Below are 19698 nucleotides of genomic sequence, written 5' to 3'. Positions count from 1 at the left end.
TTAATTTTAGAATATAAAAAGTATCCCTGAAACAAAACAAAATTATGATTCATTCAACACTTTTTATTATTTATTTAAATTGTACTTGTCACTTAGTTGTTGTTTTTAATTTGAAATAAGTTATTGTTTGGCAAAAAATAAATATATAAATGAATAAAAACATCCCAATACTATGTGAATGACTACAATATAAAAGGCAGATTTTTTTTTTTTTTTTAGATATAATGGGCGTTTTAGTAGAAATAGAAGCAGTTTAAAAAAACTCAGGAAAGCATAAAACTGAGTACAGTTCCATATACTGTAAAACAGTCCTGGAGGAATCCCCTATTCCAGAATGTGGTTGAGGGGAATTCTGTTGTAGAGAAACTCACCCAGTCAGAACTGTTTACAGTGGAGCTGAATTAACTTTTTTTCAGAATTCAGTCAGAGAGTTGTAAACAATGTTAAACACTCATAATTATGGGATTCAACACAACTGTATGACGTAGAGAGGTGAGTCCTCCAGCTGTGAGTTTTTACGTAGACTGAGGGAGATGACTCACTGGTTTCAGGTGTCCCTGCAGTGAAACTGTCAAAATAAGGGCGCCCTCTGTGGTTATAATGCACAACTGCAGCCAGATCCTTCTTACAAGACTGAGGTTATGTCCCAGTTGCATACTATACACTAATACTATTTGGCAGGTTAATACACAACATTTCCCTAAACCATCACTGATTGGTGGAAACTTCACACTAGACCTTCAGCAGTTTGGACTGTGTGTCTCTCCACTCTTCCTCCAGACTCTGCTCCCTTTATTTACAAACAAAATGCAGAATTTACTGATGATCAGTGATGGTTTAGAGAGACATGTCATCTGCTGGTGTTGATCCACTGTGTTATACAGTATCAAGAACAAAGTCAGTGCAGAGTTTTCCCACAAAATCTTACAACACTTAATGTTTCCCTCTGCTGACAACTTTTATAAAGATGCGGATTTCATTTTCCAGCAGGATTTGGCCCACTGCCCACACTGCCAAAAGAACCAATTGGTCTTTTATAATATTCTAATTTTCTGAGACACTGATTTTTGGGTTTACATTGATTATAATCCATAATCATTAACAATAAAATAAATAAATGCCTTAAATAGATCATTCTGTGTGTAATACATCTATATTATGTGCGAGTTTCACATTTTGAACTGAATCCTGAAATAAAGGAACTTTTCCCACACTGCCAAAAGTACCAATTGGTCTTATATAATAGTAAATTTTTGTCCAATACTTTTGTCCAATTATTGTGTAAAAATATTTTTATTTATTTTTGTCAGTATTGTGTTTCAACATAAAATATTTCATTTTTTAGATTTTGATCAAGTTGTTAAATGATTACTTAACAATTTTTGGATTGTTTTGTCTAAATTATGATCTATTCAACATTCTTAGTCACTTGGTTGCTTTTTTTGAAATCTAAAATAACTAAATAACTTTGGTGAAAAAATAGAGAGAGAAAAAAAAAAACAGCCCACTACAATGTAAAATTTATCCAGATTTATACATAATACAGATAATGGACATTTAGTAGAAATAATAGCATTTTAAGAAAAAAAAACAGGTCTTACTCTTTCTGGTCATTATCAAAGCATGTAAAAATGAATGTACATATTTATTTACTTATGAAAAAGAAAAAAGAGGATATCAGGCTTGTTCCAATAACAGACTTTTAATTCCACAAAACTGAAATGGCTGAACCTACATCATACTTTTTTTTTTAAACAAATAAACAACAACAAAAAACACACACATACACATAATAAGTCAGAGCAGGAACAGCCTCTGTCTGACAGATGAAGACTAATGAATTGATTCCTGCTATTTCTTCATAAACGCTGACAGCAGATTACATGGGTTTGGCAGTAGTTTCAGCAAGTTTCCTTTTTTTCTGTTTGATCTCTTTTTGCGGAATACAGTATATTGGCACATAAGGGTAACAGCTTATTACTTGGCTTGTATGCTATGAGGATGAGGATGAGTAAGAGGAAGATGCACATGAAAGCTGATATGATAGGAGAGATATGAGGGACATCAAGGCAGCATGGAATATATTTTACCAACAGGAAAGAAAAAAAAAAATAAATAAATAAAATAAAAAACACTAAGGCACCCTCAATACTAATATCAGGTCTTCTAAACCTCAGTCTATCCGAAGCAGCAAGTTAATCAGAACAGGTTCTACGATACGTTCCTGTAGAACTGTGCTTTATATAGTGATTTTCTGATGTACTGATACAATAACTTGCAAAGCCACAACTAGAGGTGGTAGTCCAGGTCCAGGACGTGACAATCCACCCCAGGATCCTGTTCCAACTGCAGTTGGAACAGGATCCTGGGGTGGATTTTCACGTCCTGGACCTGGACTACCCAACCTCCAAAACATGGCACAGCTTTTATTAAGTTTAACACAGTCACTGGCAGTTCAAGTAGGCCACAAACAAGCGCAATTTCAAGGCAGGGAGGGTTATTACAAGAAGGGTCCAGTATTAGCGTTAAGTGTTGGTTGTGCAGTGTTGCTAAGGCTTTGTGCTCTTACTCCAAAATCGATGAGAAAAAAAAAATCATAAGCATCATTTGTTTTATTGATTGTTTCATTGATACACTGTAGTGCCGGATTATTAGAAACACATACAAACATGTGTTTTCTGGACAATCTGACAGTGTTTTAAGTTTATGGTTAGAGTGCATAACAGTTTCTTCCCTCAGACAGTCGGACTACTGAACACAGTATGAGACTACTAAAGGTCTTCTCCAAGGAAGCCCTGAGCTTGACCTACAGCCCATCTGCTGATGCCCAGATTGCGTTAACAATCCCCTTCATTAGTATTAGTTAGAATTTATTATCATTAAGCATTAGTTATTGGTTGGATATGCTGGTGCTGAACCCTGACGAGTGTCACTCTCATACAGCTCGTAACTACTCAACTAAATGATGAGTTTCTTTGATTTTAGCAAAATGAAATCCCCTGGAATATAATCAAGTGGAAGATGGATGATCACAAGCCAATAAACCAAGCTGAACTGCTTGAATTTTTGCACCAGGAGTGGCAGGCATAAAGTTTGCCAAAAGCAGTGTGTAAGACTGGTGAGGGAGAACATGTCAAGATTGTGGTTACACAAAACTGTGATAACAAAAAAAAAAAGACTTAAAGTCATTTAAAGTCAAACGAGCGCTGGATTTCCACAAAGGCTCCAGCATTAGCATTAGCATTAGTGGCTAACTGCTAGCACTATGCCGTCCGACAACACCACACTGAGCAATCTAAATGTTACTGTAAGCCAGACCGATATTAGCTAGAGGTTCGTTAGCTAGACCTTGTTTTAACGCGGTAAACACGCAGACTACAGTCCGATATATACTCCCCTCTGCACGGGGAAAGATCTAACGCTTAGCATGGTTAGGGGCTAACGCTAATGCTGCTCCATCAGCGCCAGCTGGGGTTAGCGGCAGGCTACAGTCTGATAATAATCACCTCTAATTGACGATTTTTGGCAAAATTAAAGGATTTTAAGTACGCCTTAAAGTGTAAAAAATATATGAATGTTTATATAAATGTTCTGATAAAATTAACAATGTGCTTGTACTGGCACATTTTAGACAATTTAGGTGTTTCTAATAAACCGGCCACACACAGTATGCAAGTATGAGAGTATGCTGCTTCAGTCAGTAGGGGATGAGTCCACAAAAAAAAAAAAAACAGAACCAAAAAGAACAATACTATGATGCACTATGTTTTTGTTGTATTCTTTCATAAGCATAACCAAATATATAATGTAAAATACTGTATGTAGGGTATAGATGCATGACAAGTAAAACATACAGCATGTTTGTTCACAGGTTGAAATGTTTGTTGGTCTGATAATGAATGGTTCTGGATCTTGCAGCCGATACGGAAGACACAGACAGGCCTGGTGAACCAATTGAATCCTAGACTAGTGTGAGACCAGGACTGGTATCACCAGTAGCCGACAGTAGTGTTGCTGAACTGTGAAAGGTGAAGTAATGATGATGTGGAGCTTGACTCACTACTTCAGTGGTTTCCATACTTTTCAATGCTATTCCTTCATAAAATACTGCCTTACGATATGAGAACTTCCGTATTTCTTCATATAAGGAGCCACTTTTGTTCACAGAATAAATTATAAAAAGGCAAATCAATGCTGGACATTAAATAATAATAAAAACACATGAAATAAAACCAATGACTGTACATAAGCATGGACAGCACAGGGTTTCCAAAACTGAAGCTACCACAGGTCTAACACCTCTGCTGGCTAGTTGCAGTATGATGTGTAGCTCCGCCCCTCACAACAGGTCTTAGGCGAATACTTTCACATTTTATTTTCCCATGGAAATGAGTTTCAAAACATTATAGGGTAGTTCCCCAAACTGAGCCTAAGCCTAGGCTGAGAATTTCCATTGAAAGGAACATTTCATTCAGGACTTGCCAGGAAAAACTCTCTGTCCAGAAAAACGACCATAAAATTAGTGGTGTTAATCATTTAAAAAAAAAATCCATCCAATTGATCACAACAATATTTTGCTTTTTTTACTTCTTAAGACTTAAAACTGTAATAGCGGATATTAAAATGTAAATAAAAGAATCAATCTTAGATTGATTAGATGCAGAAACACCAGTCTGTGTGCTGCCATCATTGTACTGATAATGACAGACATATATATATATATACATAGATTCCGCATAGCCTGCCTCCTGGCACTGGCTGCTATGCTATGCAGAGTCTATGTATATATATCAATGTCTATGTCATTATCGGTACAGTGATGGCGGCGCTCTGAGCTGAAGCTAGAGTTACGGGATGTAAACAGTGTTGTTTAATAAGCTTCTTGTGCACTTTTTAAAGTTATTAATGCCTCGTTTTAAATGTCAGGGCTCTTCGGATTCTAGCAAGGAGGTGTGGAGCTACTTTAAGCCTGGATAGTGGTGGAAAATCAATTTATCAGGGCAAATTGTGCCCTGTGTCACCCAGTCTGAAGGGTGTTTGGACGACCTGTTAAAATTTTTGGATCTCAGAACGCTGTGGGAGAAAGGAGTTGTGATAATTATCAAAGGTAAGTACTTTTTATCATGTTTTACTACATCAAAAGTCTATTTTACGTAAAACATGGTGGAATATTTTGGCACCATTTTTTACAGAAGAGAAGGAAATATAACCACAGTGTCCATGTTTTCTACAGTCATTGGTTCAAACACAATTAAAAGGGAATTCCACACATTTTTTAAAACGATTGCATAATTCAGTGATGGATCTGATGTAAACACAGTCATTCAGAGAGGAGGGTTTGGTGAGAAACGGCTAATTAGATAAAATATATATGATGGATTTGTTGTGTACATATACAGTGGTGGTGAAAGCCTAATCAGTGTGTGGTGGTTCTGTGTCTCCCTCTGGTGGCTCGGGTGGCCTAGCAGACAGCTTAGCCACAATTTTGGCCCTTACAACAAAGACATATACAGGCCATATATTGTATGTTAATATACTTGAAACTATTTAGTCATTTATTATTAATATAATTACAGTCTATTAGAGAGCTTTTAGAGGCACCATTGAAAACCAAATGTTTCAAACCAAACTCCACGTGAATGTCTCTGTTTACAACCTAAATATTTAATTCTAGAGGAATTTAGAAAAATGATATTTCTTTTGAAATATTAAACAAACGATAAAATACCACATTTACAGTACTATTATGTAATGTAACATTTTGCATAATTACTGCAGTCACTCAACTCCTCATTTGATGAGGATTAAACGGCTAGGAAAAAAAAAAAAAAAGGTTAATACTATTTGTCTCATCAACGTCTCATAAAAAAAAAAATAATAAAAACCTGACTTTATCCCTTTGATTCGTATTAAATCCCCTTTTGATTGTTAAAAAAAGACTGAACGTAAGATCTCTACAGCACAAAAAAACTAAATTCAATTAATCATTCAATTAAATAATTACAGTAATGACAATTTGTGATGTTTCACATGCTGTACATTCCCAATCGCAGAAGATAAGGAAGTAGTCTAGCTGAAATCGGTAAATGACATTAAAACAAAAACAAATTACAATAAGGCTGATAATGATTAGATATGATTAATATCTGATATATAATCAAATGTTACCTTTTTTTTTTTTACATCATTCCTACATTGAGGACCTAAATCTCCTGTTTTCATCCAATCTGGTCAAAATCAATTTGACCATAATCTAAACAATAATCAAATTTAGTCAGTCCTTAGTGAATGCTGCTATTGTAAGCCTACCGTGTGCAAACATACCGTGTGTCATCTCTCTACACGCATAGCACGAAGCTCTGATCTATCCGGGAATAAAACAAAGAAACACAGACCATCTCTCTCTCTCTCTCTCTCTCTCTCTCTCTCTCTCCACAGCAGGCAAACTCTCTCCAAACTATACTTGGCAAACTGAAGCGGGGGAATGTGGGGATGGGAGGACCAAACGTCCAGCTGCTGGTCACGTCCAGGTTCTGCTGGAGGCGACTGGCTGGACCTCGTAGCGTCCGAGGTCTGTGGTTGGCTGCCATCTTCATCCCCTTGGTGCGCTTTCAGCTTGTCTTCTGGGACTCGATGTGCAGCATTGGCCAAATGCCACATACAAACTGCAACCAAACAAAACACAATGTTAACATAAGTTAAAGGGGCCCTATGGAATAGAAAACTACAAAAAATATTATCATTCTCTAAAAAAAAAAAAAAAGAGTTTGTTACATGTATGTAATGTACTGTGAACCTTAAAATTCATGTAAGTAAATTTACAGCAGTATTTAAGTAAATCAGATCTGTAAAAAAGGACTAATTCCTAAACCCCAAAACTGTTACATCACAGTCTTGACTTTTCTTATTTACACCAACATTTACAAATATCCAGCCTGTTATAGAAAGTTTTTTAAGGATAAATACAGCACCTCTTTGATACAATATAGAATTAGGACGGAAAATAGCTTTTAGGATTGCTAAAAGTGATCACTATTTTTTTTTTTGTTTATATTGTTTAAATCTTTATTATATTATATGTGGCATCTTTTTTGGTTCTGTTTGTTCTCTATTGCATTTGAGTATGTAAATGTGTATAATATGTATGTTATTTGCTTACTTTAATTTCACGCTCAACTCTTTTTATTATTTTATTGTAAATATAAACAAGAAACAATAAATAAATAAATAATGAATTAAATAAGATTATTATTAAATAAGGCATTAAAAAGCAGGTGATGCTGTTCAGAGCATGGTGTGTGCCCCAGCAAACCTGATTAAATAATTTAGAGTATCCTAAATAAATGAGTGAATGAATGAATCAGTACCTACCTTCACTTTCGGCCTGTACTTGAGGTAGGTTGAACGAATCTGAAGACTATAAACGAAACAGAGAGAAATGTTTTAAAGAGAGATCTCAGAACAATGTAAAAAGAACATAAAGATTTACAGAGTCATTTTGGAGCACTTCTATTGGTTAATTCATAATTAGGTTTAAATACAATGAACAGAACAACTGCCACATTCAGAATAAATCCAAAAAAATAAAGACAGATTTAGATATTCTGACATATGATATTGGTCTAAAACAGGTGGGCTGAGAATTACCTGAGAAGGATGTGGAGGTAAGAGCCAAGACCAGTCAGAATGTGCCACCAAGCATGGAGCTGAGTCACTGCTCCAACTACAGGTGGAAGGCTCTGCCGTGTGGCCCTATTAAACACACATTCACCCTCTGTTAACTGCACACTTAAATCAACTGCAAAGCTGTGAAAGATCTGAGGATCAGAAGTTTCCCTTACCTTAAAGAGTCACAGAATATGTTATCAATGTTCCATAAAACGAATCCCAACAGGAAGACGGTTAAAGACGTGTAGCAGAGTGCTCTCAGCCACGGATAAACCCTAGATAAAGGAAGTAAAGTTATAATCCATTGTAATTACACATTATAATATAATAAATCTGCAGTCGCACTAGACACACATCTGTAGTTTGTATCACTTTGAGAAATTTGGCTTCTGAGCTGGACTGAAAGCCCGGTCACCAAAATATACTCCTTTTTTAGTGCTGTTAGCATGTAAAAGTTACAGTAAAGTTAAGTAACAATTTGGAAAAAATAATGAATGGAAATAGTGAATGGTTTGATATGATGCTTTCTCGATTAAAGCCTGTGCTAACCAGCCACGCTGATGGATTTATAACAGATTTTACCAAAAGGCTTAAAACAGGCACACAGGGAGTGCTTTTGAACAGCCTATGCAGCAATGAACCATTGTATAAATGATAAATATCATACCTTCTGCATTGGGATTAATCCATTATGATTACTGTATTTTACGGACTATAAGGCGCACCATATTATAAGGTACAATATTAATGGACTTCTAATTTCAGGTCTATCTTCATATCTTCATATTGTAAGGCACATTAAGTGACAATAGTAAGGAACAAGGGTGTCGCCATGTTTTCTCTCTAATATGGAAGCTATGGAAAGCGCCTAAATAAGCAAAACTAATTCTTAAAAAAATCTTTCGAAGTTAAACGAGTGCTGGATTTTAATTTTACACAGATTTCTCTCCTAAAAAACATTTATTTGGGTGAGTAAAGCACTTATGTTTATTTACAGAAAGCTTAGATTTACAATATTTTTAACAGCGCGGTTAGCAGCAGCGCTCAGAAATCCTGAATGTTCAGGTAACTTAGGGCACTATCAGCTAGTGATTCATCCTACGTAGCTTGTTTTAACACGGCATACATGCAGACCACAGTCCAAGATACTCGCCGCTGAACAGCGAAAGAGTTGGAGCTTAGAGCAGTTAGCGGCTAATGCTAATGCTAATGCTTTTCCAGCCTTAATGCTGGAGAAACTTCACTGAAACTCCTTTATAATGCTGTACTTCAGCTGTGTGGCTTTACTGCTCTTTAATACCTGACTGGTAAAATTCATACATAACCGCACTGGATTATAAATCACCCCATAAATTCCACTATAATATATTTTCACTTGAAAAATCAATAGATAGAAGCTTAATGTGACTGCAGCATGATATACCTAAGCAACTGGTCTGAACAACCATTCAACAACCTGCATTTTGCAACACATATTTTTTTATATAGGTTATCATATCATCATATTCTCCTTACTACCTGTACAGATACCTTTAATAACTTTACAACCTACTTTACTACCTACACTAAATCTTAAGTAACCGTTAATAGTATTCACTCACCATGTGACGATGAAAACACACCGGAACACTAAACACGCCACCAGCATGCCGTACATGACCTGAAAAAAATAAATAATAAATAAATTTTTAAAAAAGGGCCCAGCGGTTTAGGGCACCAACCACTACTGTATATAATACAGCATTGTTCCAGAATACACTACAGTTAAATATGCTATTAGTAAAGTTGCTATAGAGGCAATACAATCCAAAAAAATAGACAAGGAAACATAACAATGTGACTGTTCTCAGATATCAGCCACCCACATCAGTATGAGTGGGGGAAGCTTCTTCCCTCATGCTCACAAATAGAACCGGCTCCACAACACATTAACAGCTCGTTTTTCTTTTGTTTATGAATAAACCCTGGTCTGGCCCGGTGTGTGGAACACCTAGTAAGAACCGTAACTCGCTTCTGGAATGCTAAAGACTATCAAATGTGGTTCTATTGATCCTAAACCTTCTCTTCTGACACTTTATCTGCACTATTACAGTAGCAAAGTGACCTCAGTGAGCCATGCAGTATGATGATCTCATTTGCCCCTGCAGTAAAGCCGCCACGGGAGTAGAACTGCTGTAAAACTAATGTATAAATGAATAAAGTAACGTGGAGCTCAGTTAACGTTTATGGCTTCATATCTTACCTGATGAAACACTGGCTCCTTCCACTGCAAGTACACCTACATGAATAACAGATAACAGAAAAATGTCCACTGAGACGCAGTATCTCTACATCTGGGCAGGGTTTATACAAACAAAGACATATTATGAAGGTAAAAGATATGGCAGAAAGTGATTACAGGAAAAAGATCATTGAGAAAGTACAGGTGTATCTAAAGGGCTGATATTCTTTTATATTCATTTATCTTGAAGTTTAATTTATTCTCTGATGTCCATTTATGATATGTCTGTGTAAATTTGTAAACCAAAACCAGTCAGGTTTCTTTCTTTCTTAAATAACTGGCGTGGGTACAGTACATCAATTCAGCAATATGTCATTTTTCTGAATCGGATTGTATCGATACATGGCGTTACAAATTAATATATGTATTAAAACATAGGTGCTTCAAGCTCCCCGAGACTTGCCCCCCAATTTGACTTACTAAAGTTACTGCTTTATTACTTTATTGTCGTGTCCTGTGAAACTGAAACTAACTGTGAAGTATCGAAAAGTCTTGCGAGATAATAATATAATAATCGCAGAATCACAGTATTGTGTAGCTTGCCATCAGCTGCCGGAGCCCTGAGAGAGCACAATTGGCCTTGCTCTCTCTGGGTGGGTACAGTTGATGGCGCTTTCTCACCACATCACTCTAAAGGGTGATGTCGATCAGCACAAGGCGCCTGTGAGCTGATGTATCAGAACCGAGTCGCTGCACTTTCCTCCAAGTGCACTGTGATACTACTCAGCAATCCTGCAGCATCAGCAGCAGTTCAAAAAGAGGTGGTGGCTGACGTCACATGTGTTGGAGGAGGCCATTACTGGGGCAACACTAGTCGATAAGGGGAGTCGTAATGAGTGGGTTGGGTAATAGGCCTTGTAAATTGGGGAGAAAATGTGATACAAATTAGAAATTAAATTATATATAAAAAAAGTATATCACAGTATTGTAAAATTTTTATCATGGGCAATGTGTTGTCATAATATGATTTATGTCATATGATTCCCTTCCCTTTTAAAAAAAAATCAAAATCACACTGTATTAAACACTTCGTACAACGCTAACACTAGGGGTGGGCAATATTATATCATATACAATATATCGTGATGCAGAAATATCATGATATTAAAATCCATATCGTGATAATAGGGCTGTTCTGTCTTAAAAGTAGTCTATTATTTACTGTGAAGCTTTAGGTGTATTTATTGTATAATTGTTTTAGTTCGCAGTTTATATGCATGCACTAAATATTCTGCAATATTATTTGCTGCATTATATTATTTTATTCTATATTATTTATTTTTCCACATTATGATTATACTGTTATACTATTACACAATATTCCTGAAATGAATGAATTATTTTAGTTTTCCTATATCGCCAAGTATATCGTTATCGCAAAAATACCCTGAAATATCGTGATATTATTTTAGAGCCATATCGCCCACCCCTAGCTAACACAAGTGGGTGGGACTAAAGTACAGTATGAAACTGCATTGGATTTTGTGCAAAAATGAGGAATTTAAAAACCGGCTGTTAAAGCAGATTGTTTAAAACGCTGGAGGATTTCTATATGAGTACCAATATGCATTTTTTACAATGCCAGAGAACCTTTGGTCTTCATTACAGGCACTTTGACAGCCCAATGTCAACAAGGCCCTGCAACCACTGGCTCTACCTTTTCAGAACACACATTCAGGAGCACTATTCGAACAGGACCATGCTCATCCATACACTGCTGCCATCTCAAGAGCTTGCATTGAAGACAAAGATGCTTTGCCAAGGCCAGAAGTATCCCTAAAACTATTCTGTCAAAAAAATGTGTGCAATGCTACTTGACAAGCACCTTAAAACTTGCATTAATACTGAAGCTGCATTGGATAGATTATCACAAGTCAAAACCATTAGGAACCTCTACTCCATACTGAGAGTCTACATTTTAAATCATTAATGAATGCTTCTGGTAATCTTTATCTTCTTTCTGTACAGCACTGCAATCAGACACTTCCTTCTGTGTGCAACCATTTCTCTGATCATGAGTGTGTATATATAAAATGAGGAATAATGAATTGAAGATAGAAGTCTCACCACTGTAACAATAATACTGAATAAAAGCAGAAGTGCGATGAGGAAATAGTTGATGCCATTTTTTTGCTTGAAGCATTCATATCTGTAATAGAAGAAGAAACGCATGAGATCAAATTACAGAACTGACAGCTCAGCAGAGGAGGAGAGAGTCGAATCATTAACAGGGATCAATACAAGAGCAATATCCAAATGATTTATAGGGTTTTATGTATGAATTATATTAATGTGCATGCATCCAATGAATCCATTAATCCATCTCAAAGTCTTAACCTGCAACAATGAAGATTTTAATGTTTGCTTTACGTGGAAAGAACCTTCAGTTGCGCTTCCTCCACAGTATTCCGATTAAACAAAGTGAGCCTTCTGTGTCCTTTTAGGCCATTACTTTTAAGCAGAGGACACTTATCATATTACATAGATAAATATTAAATAATAAATAGTATACTTTCCACATATAAACATTTCTTTCCTTCTTGAAAAGCCTCTTGAGTAATTATCAACTTTCAAGTGGTCTCATTTGAACTGGATTAATATTAGAGATGCATGAATACAGATACCATGCTCATTTATTTGTAATGGTAATCGGCAACAAGGAATCGATACAAACATCCAATTTCAACACTCGATATCGTGTGCCTAGTTCACACTGCTGTCTTTAGCATCATCTTGACTCAGAGTTCATACATTCAGTATCAGTAGGTATCAGTATCAGCAAGTACAAAATACACAGTTTTACTACACTTCCTCGGTTGGGAAAAAATGTTATCTATGCGTCTCTAGTTAATACAGAACATTATTAGGTCATAAAATGGGGTCCTAAGAGGGGTGATACCTGTTAGACTTTTTAAAGGGCGTTATGAAAATGTCCTGTCTGGTTTTAACATGGTGGCATTGTAGAAATGTGAGATTTCTTCAGCACCTAGGCTGGAGCAGTATTAGCATTATCCGCTAACCGCAGCGCTAGCTCTTTCGTCATTCCGAGGTGAGTATATCAAGATTGTAGTCTGCGTGTTATAACAAGGTACGTGGGAGGAACCACTAGCTAATATCGCCCTGGGTTACCGGAACCAGGGTTTCTCAGTGTAGCGCTGTCGGGCAGCATTTACTAGCACTAAGTCATGCTAACCGTGCTGTTAAATATTGAAAATCCTGTTCCTTACTATTGTCGTTTTATAATCCGATGCACTTTATACCAGAAATTAGTTTATTAACAGTGCGCCTCTGCCTAACTGTGTGCCTTATAGTCTGTAAAATATGGTATATTGAATCTCATTAAAACATAAGGATTTATTTCACTTGCTAAGATGTGATTTTGTGCAACAGTGACAAGATTGAACTGTAAATGTAGATACATGTGTAAAACTGTCATAAAAAGTTTAAGCAAAGCTTATTCTGATAAACTTTCAATTAAATCATTTTTAGTGTTTACTGTTCAGAATATAGAGAATACAGCAAATACATTTTTTGTCAAATTTGTTCTTAATTACATAATATATTTTTTTAAATCCAGTCAGGAAAAAAATAAGCATCCCTGCGAGACAAACAATTTTACTTACATACAGTAAACGAAGACACAGCAGCTGTAGATCATCGGCAGCTCATCTAACAACTGTGGAGATAAATCAGATAAAAAGAAGATAAAAATGTTTGGCTGTAAACAGCTCTGATGAAGTAGCATTTACACTAAACAGATAAATAAACCAAAATAAACAGATTAAAGATCTGATATACTGGAAAAGAAGATTCTTGAGGTTTTGTGTCTTCTTTTCTAGTATAAATAGAATATGAATTTGAGCATTCAATGCATTTTATAGTGGAGGGATGGTTGACTCGCCTGCATTTCATACTGCAGTGTCATGTGGAAGCTCCATGATCCAACTCCAACAGCTATAACAACAGTGATAACAGAGACAACATAAAAGAATAGCATAGGTTTAACACTAATCCTACACCATATACTATATACTAATCCATATATATATATATTGGCTCATATTAATTAACACTTAAATATCTGTATCACTATCACAAAAGAATAGAAGTATCATGTCATCTCTATGCATAAAATCAACTTCTACACTGCTTCCCTCAAATAAACTTGATGACTCGATGATTAAAATCATTAAAATTATTTAAAAAAAAAAGAACCTGAATCAGTAATGAAACACATCCTGATAGACATGTCCGCTTACACTAGGTTTGTGAACACCTGCTCATTCAGCATTTTTTCTAAAATTAGGGCTATTAATAGAATGTTTGGCACTGTTTCCTGCATGAAACAGCATCTACTTTTCTGAGAAAGCTTAACATTAACCTTTGGAACATTTTGCTGAAAGGAGAATTTGACTACATTCTACCAAAATGAAGGATGAAGCTTTGTCACTTCCCAGCTCCAATGACATTAGATAAGGTGACCTTGGGCTCATGTCTCCTTCTATTGGTAACTTTATTAATAACTATGTGTCAGCACAAGGTCCACCTTAATGCTTGAATTACTTATAAACAGATGTATAGCATGTATAAATACTACCATATAATATACTAGTGCATCTCTTAGAAACATTTAAATCTTCCCTCTGCTGGCAACTTTTACGGAGATGCGGATTTCCTTTTCCAGCAGGATTTGGCACACTGCCCACACTGCTAAAAGTACCAATTGGTCTTCTATAATATTATAATTTTCTAAGACACAGATTTTTAGATTTTCGTTGGCTGTAAGCCATAATCATCAACAATAAAAGAAATGCAAGGTTAAAATAAATCACTGTGTGTATAACATGAACATATTATTAAACTATTTCCAAAATTAAAGGTATAACATTAAACTTTGTTTTGCTCAGACTGAAGTAACTGTCTCTACTGTCTAGAAAAAAGTTTTTACAAGACTCAGGAGTGTTACTGTGAGGATTTGATTGCATTCAGGGAGGAACATTATGCATGAAGCTGTGAATCACAGGGCACCTCACATGACAATTTTATCACGATAGCTGCTCATAATAATGATGATACTTGATATATTGCAAGACAATTCTCCATGATATTTACAGCATCTGTGTTACTGAAAAGGATAAAATTCTCCTATATAGGCAAATAACATAATAACTGAATTGGTGTCAGTTTCACAGTATTTCACAACCAATATTCTTCAATGCAGTTTTACCCTATTCATTTAATTAGTACCACCATATAGAGTAATAAAGCAATAACTTTAGTAAGCGCCTATGTTTCAATAAATATATTAATAATATATGGCAAACTCAATATTTTGTTCTATTCCAACGCTACAGGGACTAGACAAGCTCAGTGTGTGGTAGTGATGGGTCTGACGACCCTGAAACCTCGACACATGCGCCGAGCTGTCAAGGCGAAACCCCGTGTCGGTGCGCGTATCAAGTTAAGGAAAACCACGTGACCGATACACTTCCTGTATCGTTTGGTAGCGATGGGTCTGACGACACTGAAACTTCAGCGCATGCACCGAGCAAACAAGGCGAACCCCTGTGTCAGACCGCGTATCATTTTAAGGAAAACCACGTGACCGATGCATTTCTTCGCGCAGTTGCTTGCAATGACTTTCTTAGTCCAGCAGATGTCGCCATTAAGTGATACAGCAACACAGTTTCAACACAGTGTCGATACAGTTTGGGAAATGTGCCATACACCCAATGAGGCTTCATCTGCCCATCACTAGTGTGTGGTACAAACAAAATAACCAGTAAATAACTTGATTAATTAAAAGCATTGTCCACGCTTACCTGCAAGTCCTAAATAAGCCCACACATAGCGGATCTCAAGCCCATTTTTAGACGTCTGCAGGGCTCCAAGAATTGGAGGGATGATCATGATCAGGTTACTGACGGTGTTCCCTAAAAATAGTCAAATAACATAAAACAAGTCACATTTTAGTAAGGTATAAACGGTAATGTTTCAGTGAGCCACGTTCAGTTACAGTTCAGAGGTTTACATTCCATTTTAGTTACAATAAATTCACATTAAGACACTTCACTTAGTCTAAACACACTTAAAAGATGAGACACATGCATTCCAACATACATTCCACTTCTGCTGAACGGCCTACACACTGTAGTTTCAGCTGGACTTACTGGCACAATATAAGCAGAGGTTGGACTGGTTGGATTTTGCCCGTTTGCTTTAGTTTTGGAACCTAAACCAGCGTCAGTGCTTGTTAACGCATACAGGGCATTGCAGAGTGTGAACCCAGTAGAAATACATTATACATATATCTATTGTCTCCCAGGATTATGTGGTCATTTTTATTCGACTCTGCACATTCCACCCAAAGCTCCTGCCACTGGTTGAATCAACACCAAGCCCAGACACCAGAACCAACGGTGTACTCACTATTACAAGGGATCTAAAGGCGGGAGGTGGTGCCGCCAATGTTGACTAAGGGTTGGAAGTGACAGCTGGGCCTCCAGTGAGCTGTAAAGTGTATATAATTACTCACAACCAATCACAGAGGAATCATTCTGACAGGAATCATTATTTAATAATTACTTCAAAAAAATATATATATTTCAGTCCCCATCAGCAACTTCATACACATGGCTGGCATGACAACAAACTGGAACAACTTAGCAACTGGTCAGATAGAAACACAAAGAAAAAACAACACACAAACAATATTATGGTTGCAAAAATTATGAGGGCACAATGAAAGCGGGTTGATATACAGGTGCTGGTCAACGAATTAGAATAATTTGAAATAGTGCAATCATGAAATTCTTTGAATGCAAATTATTCTAATTCGTTGACCAGCACCTGTAGTGTACAAGAAGTTAAAATCGTAATTATCTAAGGGCCTCAGTGAATCTCATCAGTGAACCTTTGGCCTCAATGACCCTGACGCTGGTTCACTCACTGTCCTTTCTCAGAGCACTTTTGATAGACACTGACCACTGCGAACTGGAAACACCACAAAAAGGTCAGTCTGATGTTTTAGACATTCGCTGACACATTCAATCGTCTAGCAATCTGACTGTTTACTTGCTGACTAATACTGTCCCGTCCCTTGACTGGTGCCACTAGAAGCACATAATCAATGCTATTCACTTCAGCCGTCAGTGGTTTTAATGTTAAGGCTGATCAGCAGTCATTTTTCACTTTAATATAGAAAAACAAGATGCAATATTTAGGTAATGTTTTGTGCTTGTTGAGTGTTATGCATCTTTTAAAAGTACAAATCAACACTGACTCAAGTTTGAAATAAACTTGGGATTTGCTTCATTGTTTCTTTCAAAATCAACACCCCTTCTATAGCCCATGTCTGGAATTAGGCATAGTGCCAATTGGTTTGTGTTTACCTGCTACAGAGGGTCCTATTCTTTTGACTTTTTTCCTCTAAAAGGACAAAACATGCTGTGTGTTTGGATTTTTTGGGCCAGCAATGTTGGCAACCTAAAGCAGCTGAGCTTTTGGACCTTTAGTGTTTGTTTTGTATTCTAGCCTTTTTTGCAGTTGTGTTATGTTTACTATTTATAAAAATGCTTTGGTATTAGACACAATTCATAATATGATATCAAAGTATTTAATAATTTTAATTTGCTATTTACAGTACCAGTCAAAAGTTTGAACACACCTTTTCATTCAATGTTTTTCTTTCTTTAATGTATTTTCTACATTGTTGATACTAAATAAAAGTATATAAATATAAAAGCTATGAAAACAATTAAAGGACACATATAGAATTACGCAAAAAAAAGGGTTAGTCCACTGATCTTAACCTGATGAACTGAGATGGTGATTTGAGGTGATTTGTGATGAGCTGGAGCTTCACAGCGTGAAGGAAAAGCAGCATCTATTGTTCAACATCTCCAGGAACTCCTTCAAGACACTGAGAAAACTATTTCAGGTGACTCTCCCTCATGAAGACACTAAGATAAAATACCAAGAGTGTGCAGATTTGTCCAGATCTGTCCTCAAAGCTAAAGGTACTACTTAGAATACTACTAGAATAATCTAAAATATAAAACATATTCTGGTTGTTTAACAATTTTATTGTTTACATAATTTTACACGTGTTCCTGTATAGCTTTAATATAGTCTTCAGTATTAAATACAATGTAAAAAATCATAAAAAGAAAGAAAACAAACTGAATGAGAAGAGGTGTATCTAAAGGTTTTACTGGTACTGTATTTAAACAGATATCAAATTTTATTTAAATTTTATTATATTGCCATTTCTCTTCAGCATTTTAAAAGCATAGTTTTAGTCATATTTCCCAGCGACGAATGACAGTTCATGCTAGTAAATAGTGAAATGTTACTGAATGCAAAGCTGAATTATACATAGCCATAAAAGTACAAAAACATTAAACCGGCTGAATTATTATATATTCAATTCAGTTGTCTCCAGTAAGAAATGCAGTAAAATAATACAGTAAATAATAAGGATTTTTATTTATAATATTCCACTCTAAAGCTTTACTACATGAACGCGCACCAGCGACTCATGAATGCGCGGTAACGTCACGGTGCGTGGACGAGCGTGGTGACGTCGCGGTGCGTGAACGCCCCTCGTAGCGTGCAACAACCGTCCAGTAAGGACGAATACAGTTAACGTTAGACAGCCTTTATTACACTATAATCCACAACACCGAGCTCACAGTGCACCCCGGAGACCCCGGCCGGACTCAGTAGCGACTCCCCAGAATCAGCGCGCCTCTCCCGGGTCAGTGGAACTCAGAGTTCCCCTGTTACCGAGGCTCCGGAACCGGGGGCTGAAGTTCAGTAGCGGTCGGCCTCCCCCTCTCTCTCTACACAACACGCCCTAAAAACAGCGCTAAAACCCGCATAAACCCGCCGCTCCACCGCGGTACCAGCTCTCCGCGCTACTTACAGAACTCCGCGATGTAAAACGACACGACATAGTTCTCCTCGCACCAGTCCAGCGTGGAGGTCGGGCTCCCCCAGTAGCCCTGTCTGTCCGCCACCGGAGCCATGATGAGAATGAGAGGGAGGATCACAGTCCGCGTGAAAGGCGTGGCTTCGGTTTCCCCTAGTAACGGACTCGGGGTTTGAGCCAATCAGAGCACAGCAGGCTAAAGTACAGGTGAGGTTAACAGTAGCCGTAGGCTAGTTATAAAGCAGCTGCAGCAGGGTGAGGCTTTGTTTCATTGGGAGCAGTTAGAGTAGGCTGTGTCCCAAATGGTGCCCTACCCCCTATGTTCCCTACGTAGTGCACTAGCTTTTTAAAGGTGCCATAGAATGCACTTATTGAAAGGTATTCCATGGAATTAACCACGCCCCTTAAAATGTGTTCCTTTGAAGTGATTAAACACACCACTCCTGCTTATAATTTTTATAAACATTTCCTAATCTAAAAAAAAAAACGCTTTTATTGTGGTAATTTCCACCTCTGCAACGCCCTCTCAGGTTCAACCGTGCTATAGTTGTGCCTGTGTAAAAGTGGAAGAAGGAGAAAAAAATATTACTCCAAAAATACTCCAGCTGAGTACAGATACAGCATTTTAGTACTATATACATTTCTGGCCACATCAGATATGTTTGGAAGCTTTAACTTGTTACCTGAGCAAATGTGGTGCTTTAAATGCGGCTGATACAAGAGCTTCTGCCAACATGGGGATATTAAAACGCCAAACTCTAACATTAATAAACCAAAGTAACACAGAATTGGAAATGAAGACTGAAAGAGAGCAGGA

At 36.9% G+C, this 19698-nt stretch overlaps 1 protein-coding gene across 1 annotated transcript; it reads right to left on the bottom strand.

The window, feature by feature from the left end:
* Nucleotides 1-1515: 1515 nt before the first annotated feature.
* Nucleotides 1516-19578, bottom strand: acer3 (alkaline ceramidase 3). Its single transcript, XM_007244740.4, has 11 exons — nt 18876-19578; nt 15772-15882; nt 13851-13903; nt 13573-13625; nt 12017-12098; nt 9911-9946; nt 9270-9328; nt 7842-7943; nt 7648-7752; nt 7372-7417; nt 1516-6665 (listed from the first exon to the last, which is right to left on the bottom strand). Exons 1-11 carry the CDS (start codon nt 18976-18978, stop codon nt 6612-6614), a joined length of 804 nt encoding a protein of 267 aa, XP_007244802.1. The 5' UTR covers nt 18979-19578; the 3' UTR covers nt 1516-6611.
* Between the last annotated feature and the right edge of the window lie 120 nt (nt 19579-19698).

The sequence above is a fragment of the Astyanax mexicanus genome, chromosome 20, assembly GCF_023375975.1.
Source record: "Astyanax mexicanus isolate ESR-SI-001 chromosome 20, AstMex3_surface, whole genome shotgun sequence".
In the NCBI taxonomy this organism is placed as follows: Eukaryota; Metazoa; Chordata; class Actinopteri; order Characiformes; family Acestrorhamphidae; genus Astyanax; species Astyanax mexicanus.
The sequence above is the reverse complement of the archived record's forward strand: the minus strand, read 5'-3'. Positions and strand labels throughout refer to the sequence as shown.

Excerpts from the sequence above, each read along its gene's own strand:
- acer3 (XM_007244740.4), bottom strand. The coding sequence starts at position 18,978 with ATGGCTCCGGTGGCGGACAGACAGGGCTACTGGGGGAGCCCGACCTCC. Across the intron at positions 15,883-18,875 it reads GTTTTACATCGCGGAGTTCT|GGAACACCGTCAGTAACCTG; the intron begins GTAAGTAGCGCG and ends GACTATTTTTAG. Across the intron at positions 13,904-15,771 it reads GGCTTATTTAGGACTTGCAG|CTGTTGGAGTTGGATCATGG; the intron begins GTAAGCGTGGAC and ends CTGTTGTTATAG.